Source organism: Oncorhynchus nerka, unplaced genomic scaffold (assembly GCF_034236695.1).
Source record: "Oncorhynchus nerka isolate Pitt River unplaced genomic scaffold, Oner_Uvic_2.0 unplaced_scaffold_5576, whole genome shotgun sequence".
NCBI lineage: Eukaryota > Metazoa > Chordata > Actinopteri > Salmoniformes > Salmonidae > Oncorhynchus > Oncorhynchus nerka.
The window spans coordinates 1-11,462 of record NW_027035737.1 but is presented as its reverse complement, the minus strand read 5'-3'; the positions used below and the strand labels follow the sequence as shown (position 1 = coordinate 11,462).

The window sequence follows — 11,462 nt, the reverse complement described above, 5'->3', positions numbered from 1 at the left end:
TAAAGGACACTCTGGTCTCTATAGGAACCCTATGGTCAAAAGGACACTCTTAACAGGTTCCTAAAGGGTTCTTCTGCTGCCCCCATAGGATAACACTTTGAAGAACCATTTTTTTAGCTCAAGGTACAACTTTTTGTAAAACCTTTTGGTTCCAAGTATAACCCTGTTGGTTCCAGGTAGAGCCCTGTTGGTTCCAAGTAGAACCCTTTTGGTTCCAGGTAGAAACCTGTTGGTTCCAAGTAGAACCCTTTTGGTTCCAGGTAGAGCCCTGTTGGTTCCAAGTAGAACCCTTTTGGTTCCAGGTAGAACCCTGTTGGTTCCAAGTAGAACCCTTTTGGTTCCAAGTAGAACCCTTTTGGTTCCAAGTAGACCCCTTTTGGTTCCAAGTAGAACCCTTTTGGTTCCAGGTAGAGCCCTGTTGGTTCCAAGTAGAACCCTTTTGGTTCCAAGTAGAACCTTCTTTGAAAAGGTTCCAATCTGTTTAGCATTAAACACAGAGACACACAGAGCAATGAAACTAGTGGATGGAAAGCCAAGCCAGCCACCCTGGTTATGGGGAGACACACGGACCAATGACACTAGTGGATGGAAAGCCAAGCCAGCCACCCTGGTTATGGGTCTCTTGGTGCATCTAAACAAGAACAATAGTGTTGTCTGGAGGGTGCCATGGTTAAGAGTTGTGGTGGCAGGATGAATGCAGTTGGGACTTGTTAACAGAGGAGGAGAAACACACACACACACACACGGAGACAGACACACACACACACACACACACACAGGGAGTGTCATTCTAGGGAGGGTCATTCTAGGGTGGGTCATTGTAGGGAGGTCATTGTAGGGAGGGTCATTCTAGGGAGGGTCATTTTAGGGAGGGTCATTCTAGGGAGTGTCATTCTAGGGAGGGTCATTCTAGGGAGGGTCCTTCTAGGGAGGGTCATTCTAGGGAGGGTCATTCTAGGGAGGGTCATTCCCAGGGAGGGGCATTCTAGGGAGGGTCATTCTAGGGAGGGTCATTCTAGGGAGGCTCATTCTAGGGAGGGTCATTGTAGGGAGGGTCATTGTAGGGAGGGTCATTCTAGGGAGGGTCATTCTAGGGAGGGTCATTCTAGGGAGGGTCCTTCTAGGGAGGGTCATTCTAGGGAGGGTCATTCTAGGGAGGGTCATTCCCAGGGAGGGGCATTCTAGGGAGGGTCATTCTACGGAGCGTCATTCTAGGGAGGGTCATTCTAGGGAGGCTCATTCTAGGGAGGCTCATTCTAGGGAGGGTCATTCTAGGGAGGGTCATTCTAGGGAGGTTCATTCCCAGGGAGGGTCATTATAGGGAGGGTCATTCTAGGGAGGGTCATTCTCGGGAGGGTCATTCTAGGGAGGGTCATTCTAGGGAGGGTCATTCTAGGGAGGGTCATTCTCGGGAGGGTCATTCTAGGGAGGGTCATTCTAGGGTCTTTCTAGGGAGGGTCATTCTAGGGAGGGTCATTCTAGGGTCATTCTAGGGAGGCTCATTCTAGGGAGGGTCATTCTAGGGAGGGTCATTCTAGGGTCATTCTAGGGAGGCTCATTCTAGGGAGGGTCATTCTAGGGAGGGTCATTCTAGGGAGGGTCATTCTCGGGAGCGTCATTCTTGGGAGGGTCATTCTCGGGAGGGTCGTCTTGCTTTTCTCTGTGTGCAATGAAGCTGGACACCCCCCCCCATTCTCCTTCTCTCCCCACTGGCCTGGCCCTTGAGACAGAGCTGACAAATGCCCACACGTCTAGTTCTGTCTGGAAGAGGGACGAGTTGGAGATATGATATCCGAGCTTGTCATCAGGTCTCGGTCCAGCCACCCAAAGATCCACTAGCTCTAATGTTGTGGACACTTCCTAAGAGCAGGAAATTGCAGGTCAGAAACTCCAGGACAGGGGAACTTGTTGATAGGGAAACGATCGGTTGAAGAGCATGCATTTAGTTTTACTAGCGTTTAAGAGCAGTTGGAGGCCACGGAAGGAGAGTTGTATGGCATTGAAGCTCGTCTGGAGGTTTGTTAACACAGTGTCCAAAGAAGGGCCAGAAGTATACAGAATGGTGTCGTCTGCGTAGAGGTGGATCAGAGAATCACCAGCAGTAATGTCCTGTATTAAACAACACAAGGGATCTCAGGCTTCGCACTTTCACACTTCCTATCCACTCGGCCTCTGTGGTTAGACGATTAAACTGTGTTTCCAGGGATTTTTATCACAGTGTGAGCTAGTGTATTTGTTTAGTGACTATAAAGCCCTGTGTGGGCTGTGTAGTAGAGCTGGTTTGTGGAGGAAGTTGTAGTACAATGGGTGTTTTCTCGTTCACTTTTCTCATTCATGTGAAAAAGGATTATAAAATACACACATCTGTCTCTCTGTCTCTCTCTCTCTCTCTCTCTCTCTCTCTCTCTCTCTCTCTCTCTGTCTCCCTCTCTCTCTCTCTCTCTCTCTCTCTCTCTCTCTCTCTGTCTCTGTCTCTTTCTCTCCAGATTTTCAATGCCAACACAGACTCTACTGAGGTGGTTCTGAACCGGATCCCCCAGCCTGTTCTGGCCCGCTTCGTACGCATCAGACCCCAGGCCTGGAAGACAGGCATCGCCCTGCGCTTCGAACTCTACGGGTGCCAGATCACTGGTAAGAACAGCTATGTTGTCCCTTGACCCTGTCCTTGACCCTGTCCCTTGACCCTGTCCCTGACCCTGTCCCTGTCCCTGTCCTTGTCCCTGACCCTGTCCCTGTCCCTGACCCTGTCCCTCTCTTCACTCCACCACTCGCTAGCTGTAATTGGGTCTATTTATAGTTGCCACGGGGATTAGAGGTGATTTGTTTCGCCCCACATCACATGAAAGGAGAAGGGCTGTTTAGCTAAGATGCTATCCTCTCTCTCTCTCTCAATTAAATTCAAGTAGATGTTTAGCTAAGATGCTATCCTCTCTCTCTCTCTCAATTAAATTCAAGTAGATGTTTAGCTAAGATGCTATCCTCTCTCTCTCTCTCAATTAAATTCAAGTAGATGTTTAGCTAAGATGCTATCCTCTCTCTCTCTCTCAATTAAATTCAAGTAGATGTTTAGCTAAGATGCTATCCTCTCTCTCTCTCTCAATTAAATTCAAGTAGATGTTTAGCTAAGATGCTATCCTCTCTCTCTCTCTCAATTAAATTCAAGTAGATGTTTAGCTAAGATGCTATCCTCTCTCTCTCTCTCAATTAAATTCAAGTAGATAATACACAGAAGTGAAATAAACAGTAAACATTAAACTCACAGAAGTTCCATAATAGTAAAGACATTACAAATGTCCTATTATATATATATATATATATATATATACAGTGTTTTAACAATGTACAAATGGTTAAAGAACACAAGGGACAATAAATAAGCATAAATATGGGTTGTATTTACGATGGTGTTTGTTCTTCACTGGTTGCCCTTTTCTCGTGGCAACAGGTCACAAATCTTGCTGCTGTGATGGTACACTGTGGAATTTCACCCAGTAGATATGGGAGAGTATCAAAATTGGATTTGTTTTCCAATTCTTTGTGGTTCTGTGTAATCTGAGGGAAATATGTGGTTAGGAGGTTAGGAAGTGGTTAGGAAGTGCAGCTCAGTTTCCACCTCGTTTTGTGGGCAGTGAGCACATAGCCTGTCTTCTCTTGAGAGCCATGTCTGTCTACGGCGGCCTTTCTCAATAGCAAGGCTATGCTCACTGAGTCTTAAGTTTGGGTCAGTCACATTGGTCAGGTATTCTGCCACTGTGTACTCTCTGTTTAGGGCCAAATAGCATTCTAGTTTGCTCAGTTTTTTTGTTAATTCTTTCCAATGTGTCAAGTAATTATCTTTTTGTTTCCTTGTGATTTGATTGGGTCTAATTTTGTTGCTGTCTTGGGGCTCTGTGGGGTCTGTTTGTGTTTGTGAAAGAGCACCAGGACCAGCTTGCTTAGGGGACTCTCCAGGTTCATCTCTCTGTAGGTGATGGCTTTGTTATGGAAGGTTTTGGAATCGCTTCCTTTTAGGTGGTTATAGAATTTAACGGCTCTTTTCTGGATTTTGATAGTTAGTGGGTATCGGCCTAATTCTGCTCTGCATTATTTGTTGTTCTATGTTGTACACGGAGGATATTTTTGTAATTTGTTGTTTGTCACATTTTGTGAAATCTTGGTTGGTGAGCGTACCCTAGACCTCACAACCATAAAAGGCAATTTGATGTTCCTTTTGATGGTATAGAAGAAACTTCTTGCCTTGTCTCTCAGATCGTTCACAGCTTTGTGGAAGTTACCTGTGGTGCTGATGTTTAGGCCAAGGTATGTATAGTTTTTTGTGTGCTCTAGGGCAACGGTGTCTAGATGGAATTTGTATTTGTGGTCCTGGCGACTGGACCTTTTTTGGAACACCATTATTTTGGTCTTACTGAAATTTACTGTCAGGGTCCAGGTCTGACAGAATCTGTGCAGAAGATCTAGGTGCTGCTGTAGGTCCTCCTTGGTTGGGGACAGAAGCACCAGATCATCAGCAAACAGTAGTAGGGTGAGGCCGGGTGCTGCAGACTTTTCTAGTGTAGGTGAGGACCAAAGCGCAGCATGTTTATTGACACTGAACACTAAATACAAAAATAACAAAGTGAATAACCGAAACAGTTCTTTCTGGAGTAGAAACAGAAAACAACTACCCACCAAAACCCAGTGGGAAAAAGCTACCTAAGACAACGATAGACAGTTTCCTCTGATTGAGAACCACACACGGCCAAACATCAAAGAAATACAAAACATAGAAAATGAACATAGAATGCCCACCCTAGTCACACCCTGGCCTAACCAAAAAATATAATAAAAGCCTCTCTATGGCCAGGGCATGACATCTAGTGCCCTCACCAATTCGTTGATATATAAAGAGAGTGGGGCTTAAACTGCATCCCTGTCTCACCCCACGGCCCTGTGGGAAGAAACGTGTGTTTTTTGCCAATTTTAACAGGACACTTGTTGTTTGTGTTCATGGATTTTATCATGTCTTATGTTTTACCCCCAACACCACTTTCCATCCGTTTGTATAGCAGACCCTCATGCCAAATTGAGTCTAAGGCTTTTTTGAAATCAACAAAACATGAGAAGACTTTGCCTTTGTGTGTTTGGTTGTCAATTAGGGTGTGAAACCATGGTCTGTCGTACAATAATTTGGTAAAAAGCCAATTTGACATTTGCTCAGTACATTGTTTTCATTGAGGAAATGTACGAGTCTGCTGTTAATAATAATGCAGAGGATTTTGCCAAGGTTGCTGTTGAAGCATATCCCACGGTAGTTATTGGTGTCAAATTTGTCTCCACTTTTGGGGATTGGGGTGATCAGTCCTTGGTTCCAAATATTGGGGAAGATGCCAGAGCTGAGGATGATGTTAAAGAGTTTTAGTATAGTTAATTGGAATTTGTTGTGTGTATATTTGATCATTTCATTGAGGATACCATCAACACCACAGGCCTTTTTGGGTTGGATGGTTTTTATTTTGTCCTGTAGGTCATTCAAGGTAATTAGAGAATCCAGTGGGTTCTGGTCGTCTTTAATAGTTGATTCTAAGATTTGTATTTGATCATGTATATGTTTTTGCTGTTTGTTCTTTGTTATTGCGCCAAAAAGATTGGAGAAGTGGTTTACCCAGACATCTCCATTTTGGATAGATAACTCTTTGTGTTGTTGTTTGTTTAGTGTTTTCCAATTTTCCCAGAAGTGGTTATATTCTATGGATTCTCCAAATACATTGAGCTGATTTCTGACATGCTGTTCCTTCTAGTGTATTTCTGTATTGTTTTAGTGATTCACCATAGTGAAGGCGTAGACTCAGGTTAAGGCGTATACTCAGAGCCATCTCTCTCTCTCTCTGTTGTCTCTCTCTCTATCTCTCAGCTCTCTGTCTCTGAGTTGTCTCTCTCTCTGTTGTCTCTCTCGCTGAGTTGTCTCTCTCTCAGCTCTCCCTCTCTCAGTTGTCTCTCTCTCTCTCTGAGTTGTCTCTCTCTCTCTGAGTTGTCGCTCTCTCTCTCAGTTCTCTCTCTCAGTTGTCTCTCTCTTTCTCTCTCTTTGAGTTGTCTCTCTCTCTCTGAGTTGTCTCTCTCTCTCTCTGAGTTGTCGCTCTCTCTCTCAGTTCTCTCTCTCAGTTGTCTCTCTCTTTCTCTCTCTTTGATTTGTCTCTCTCTCTCTGAGTTGTCTCTCTCTCTCTCTCTCTCTGAGTTGTCTCTCTCTCTCTCTGAGTTGTCTCTCTCTCTCTGAGTTGTCTCTCTCTATCTGAGTTCTCTCTCTCTGAGTAGTCTATCTCTCAGCTCTCTCTCTCTCTGAGTTGTCTCTCTCTCTCTGAGTTCTCTCTCTCTCTGAGTTCTCTCTCTCTGAGCTCTCTCTCTCAGTTGTCTCTCTCTCTCTGAGTTGTCTCTCTGAGTTGTCTCTCTCTCTCTGAGTGGTCTCTATCTCTCTGAGTTGTCTCTATCTCTCTGAGATGTCTCTCTCTCTCTCTGAGTTGTCTCTCTCTCTAAGTTGTTTCTCTCTCTCTCTGAGTGGTCTCTATCTCTCAGTTCTCTCTCTCTCTCTCTGAGTTGTCTCTCTCTCTGAGTGCTCTCTATCTCTCAGCTCTCTCTCTCTGAGTTGTCTCTCTCTCTCTGAGTTGTCTCTCTCTCTCTGAGATGTCTCTCTCTCTCTGAGTGGTCTCTATCTCTGTCTCTCTCTCTGTTTCTCTCTCTCTGAGTGGTCTCTCTCTCTCAGTTCTCTCTGAGGTGGTCTCTCTCTCTGAGTTGTCTCTCTCTCTGTTCTCTCTCTCTCTGAGTGGTCTCTATCTCTCAGTTCTCTCTCTCTCTCTCTGAGTTGTCTCTCTCTCTGTTCTCTCTCTCTCTGAGTGGTCTCTATCTCTCAGTTCTCTCTCTCTCTCTCTGAGTTGTCTCTCTCTCTCTGAGTGGTCTCTATCTCTCAGCTCTCTCTCTCTGAGTTGTCTCTCTCTCTGAGTTGTCTCTCTCTCTGAGTTGTCTCTCTCTCTCTGAGTGCTCTCTATCTCTCAGCTCTCTCTCTCTGAGTTGTCTCTCTCTCTCTCTGAGTTGTCTCTCTCTCTGAGTTGTCTCTCTCTCTCTGAGTGGTCTCTATCTCTCAGCTCTCTCTCTCTGAGTTGTCTCTCTCTCTGAGTTGTCTCTCTTTCTGAGTGCTCTCTATCTCTCAGCTCTCTCTCTCTGAGTTGTCTCTCTCTCTCTGAGTTGTCTCTCTCTCTCTGAGATGTATCTCTCTCTCTGAGTGGTCTCTATCTCTCAGCTCTCTCTCTGAGTTGTCTCTCTCTCTCTGAGTTGTCTCTCTCTCTGAGTGGTCTCTCTCTCTCTGAGTTGTCTCTCTCTCTGAGTGGTCTCTCTCTCTGAGTTGTCTCTCTCTCTGTTCTCTCTCTCTCTGAGTGGTCTCTATCTCTCAGTTCTCTCTCTCTCTCTCTGAGTTGTCTCTCTCTCTGAGTGTTCTCTATCTCTCAGCTCTCTCTCTCTGAGTTGTCTCTCTCTCTGAGTTGTCTCTCTCTCTGAGTTGTCTCTCTCTCTCTGAGTGCTCTCTATCTCTCAGCTCTCTCTCTCTCTGAGTTGTCTCTCTCTCTCTGAGTGGTCTCTATCTCTCAGTTCTCTCTCTCTCTCTCTGAGTGGTCTCTATCTCTCAGCTCTCTCTCTCTGAGTTGTCTCTCTCTCTCTGAGTTGTCTCTCTCTCTGAGTTGTCTCTCTCTCTCTGAGTGGTCTCTATCTCTCAGCTCTCTCTCTCTGAGTTGTCTCTCTCTCTCTCTGAGTTGTCTCTCTCTCTGAGTTGTCTCTCTCTCTCTGAGTGGTCTCTATCTCTCAGCTCTCTCTCTCTGAGTTGTCTCTCTCTCTCTGAGTTGTCTCTCTCTCTCTGAGTGGTCTCTATCTCTCAGTTCTCTCTCTCTCTCTCTGAGTTGTCTCTCTCTCTGAATGCTCTCTATCTCTCAGTTCTCTCTCTCTCTCTGAGTTGTCTCTCTCTCTGAGTTGTCTCTCTCTCTCTGAGTTGTCTCTCTCTCTCTGAGTTGTCTCTCTCTCTGAGTGGTCTCTATCTCTCAGTTCTCTCTCTCTCTCTCTGAGTTGTCTCTCTCTCTGAGTGCTCTCTATCTCTCAGCTCTCTCTCTCTGAGTTGTCTCTCTCTCTCTGAGTTGTCTCTCTCTCTGAGTTGTCTCTCTCTCTCTGAGTTGTCTCTCTCTCTCTGAGTTGTCTCTCTCTCTGAGTTGTCTCTCTCTCTCTGAGTTGTCTCTCTCTCTGAGTTGTCTCTCCCTCTGAGTTGTCTCTCTCTCTCTGAGTTCTCTCTCTCTCTCTGAGTTGTCTCTCTCTCTCTGAGTGGTCTCTATCTCTCAGCTCTCTCTGAGTTGTCTCTCTCTCTCTGAGTTGTCTCTCTCTCTGAGTTGTCTCTCTCTCTCTGAGTGGTCTCTATCTCTCAGCTCTCTCTCTCTGAGTTGTCTCTCTCTCTCTGAGTTGTCTCTCTCTCTGAGTTGTCTCTCTCTCTCTGAGTTGTCTCTCTCTCTGAGTTGTCTCTCTCTCTCTGAGTGGTCTCTATCTCTCAGCTCTCTCCTCCATTCCTTTCATCCCTGTGTCAGAGACCTACACTACAATCAGTCCTTTATTTATAGCAAGTTGTGTGATGGAGGGAAACAGCTTTATTCCCTGAGAACTAGAAAAGGATTGTTTGTGGGAGGTGCTTTAGGTGCCCACTGCTTTAAGGAACAGCCCTATGGACCCTGGTCAAATGTAGTGTGCTATATTAGAGAAAAGGAACAGCCCTATGGACCCTGGTCAAATGTAGTGTGCTATATTAGAGAAAAGGAACAGCACTATGGACCCTGGTCAAATGTAGTGTGCTATATTAGAGAAAAGGAATCAATGTGGGACTCAGTCAAAAGGCTTGTGTTATATTAGAGAAAAGGAATCCATCCAGGCTTGTCTTTGTGTTTGTTGATTTATTATTTACTGTTGAAGCCTACTGCTGTGACATAACGACATGAATCATTTATCTCACTGGCCTTGAAATGTCAACGTCAGTCTTCGTCAATGCTCATCACCCAACTCTCTTTTCTTCTTCTCACCTCAACCTCCCCTTCCCCTAACCTCCCCTTCCCCCTAATCTCCCCTTTCTCCCCTTTCCCCCAACCTCCTTCCCCCTCCTCCTTTCCCCTACCCCCCCTTCCCTAACTCTCCCCTAACTTCCCCTAATCTCCTTCCCCTCTTCCCTTCCCCTAACCTCATATTCCCCTAATCTCCCTTCCCCCTAACCTCCCCCCTTTCCCTAACCTCTAACCTCCCTTCCCCCTAGCCTCCTTCCCCTAACCTCCCTTCCCCTCCCCTCCCCTAATCTCCTTCCTCCTTCCCTAATCTCCTTCTCTCCCCCTAACCTCCCTTCTCTCTTCCCCTAATCTCCTTCCCATCCCTTCCCTAACCTCCCTTCTCTCCCCCTAACCTCCCCTTCCCTCTTCCCCTAACCTCCCTTCTCTCTTCCCCTAACCTCCTTCTCTCTTCCCCAAAGCCTCCTTCTCTCTTCCCCTAACCTCCTTCTCTCTTCCCTAATCTCTCCCTTCCCCTAACTCCTTCTCTCTTCCCCTAACCCTTCTCTCTTCCCCCTCCCTTCTCTCTTCCCCATAACCTCCCCTTCTCTCTTCCCCTAACCTCCCCTTCTCTCTTCCCCTAACCTCCCTTCTCTCTTCCCCTCTCCTTCTCTCTTCCCCTAACCTCTTCTCTCTTCCCCTAACCTCCCCTTCTCTCCCCTAATCTCCCCTTCCTCCCCTTCCCCTCCCCTTTCTCTTCCCCCTAACCTCCCTTCTCTCTTCCCCTACTCTCCCTTCTCTCTTCCCCTAACCTCCCTTCTCTCCAGGCGGCTCCATGTTCTGAGATGCAGGGGATGCTGTCCGGCCTGCTGCCCGACTCCCAGATCACAGCGTCATCCCTGAGGGATATCCACGGCTCCATGGGGACGGCCAGGCTGGTAGCCAGCAGGTCAGGATGGTTCCCCAGTCCCACACAACCTCTGGCTGGGGAGGAGTGGCTCCAGGTAGACAACGTGACCAGATCAAGATCCAGAAACAATGTCTCTCATAGTTACAATGTCTCTCATAGTTACAATGTCTCTCATAGTTACAATGTATCTCATAGTTACAATGTCTCTCATAGTCTCTCATAGTTACAATGTCTCTCATAGTTACAATGTCTCTCATAGTTACAATGTCTCTCATAGTTACAATGTCTCTCATAGTTACAATGTCTCTCATAGTCTCTCATAGTTACAATGTCTCTCATAGTTACAATGTCTCTCATAGTTACAATGTCTCTCATAGTTACAATGTCTCTCATAGTTACAATGTCTCTCATAGTTACAATGTCTCTCATAGTTACAATGTCTCTCATAGTTACAATGTCTCTCATAGTTACAATGTCTCTCATAGTTACAATGTCTCTCATAGTTACAATGTCTCTCATAGTTACAATGTATCTCATGTCTCTCAAGTACAATGTCTCTTGTTTACAATGTCTCTCATAGTTACAATGGTTACAATGTCTCTAGTTCAATGTCTCTCATAGTTACAATGTCTCTCATAGTTACAATGTCTCTCATAGTTACAATGTAGTTACAATGTCTCTCATAGTTACAATGTATCTCATAGTTACAATGTCTCTCATAGTTACAATGTCTCTCATAGTTACAATGTCTCTCATAGTTACAATGTCTCTCATAGTTACAATGTCTCTCATAGTTACAATGTCTCTCATAGTTTTTTAGTCTTCTCACTGTTCTCAAGTGTGTTGTGATTTTTTTGGTATCTGATCTGTTTTTTTTTTAAAATCAGGTGGACTTGGGGGTCCCCAAGACAGTACGAGGCGTCATCACTCAGGGGGCGACGGCGAGGAGCGTGGAGGGGAGTACGTCGGCTGAGAACAGGGCCTTCGTCAGGAAATACCGCGTGTCTCACAGCCTGACGGGCAAGGACTGGACTTTTATACTGGACAGAAAGACCAACCATCCTAAGGTATGGGGAACACACACACACACACACGCACACACACATACACACTCACACACACACACACACACACACACACACACACACACACACACACACCACACACACACGCATATGCATACGCAGACTCATACACACACACATACGCAGACTCATACACACACACACACACACACACACACACACACCGCTCCTCTGTTCCGTCTATAAACCTTCTCGTCACTGTCTCCGTTACAGATCTTCGAGGGCAACACACACTACGACACTCCAGAGATCCGTCGGTTTGAGGAGCTGCCGGCTCAGTTCATCAGGATCTACCCAGAGAGGTGGTCTCCTGTCGGGATTGGGATGAGGCTGGAGGTGCTGGGATGTGAACTGCCAGGTAAGAGGACTACCGATCAGTGCAGACAAACGATCTGACGCCGCTTTAGATTAAAGGGGACTGCTAAAAGACATACACACACA

At 46.0% G+C, this 11,462-nt stretch overlaps 1 protein-coding gene across 1 annotated transcript; it reads left to right on the top strand.

The window, feature by feature from the left end:
• Positions 1-2,486: 2,486 nt before the first annotated feature.
• Positions 2,487-11,417, top strand: LOC135566354 (neuropilin-2-like; the record flags this gene model as incomplete). Its single annotated transcript, XM_065014098.1, has 4 exons — positions 2,487-2,645; positions 9,854-10,030; positions 10,824-11,003; positions 11,235-11,417. Coding segments are annotated over 4 exons (699 nt in total), but the record flags the coding sequence as incomplete, so codon positions are not given.
• Between the last annotated feature and the right edge of the window lie 45 nt (positions 11,418-11,462).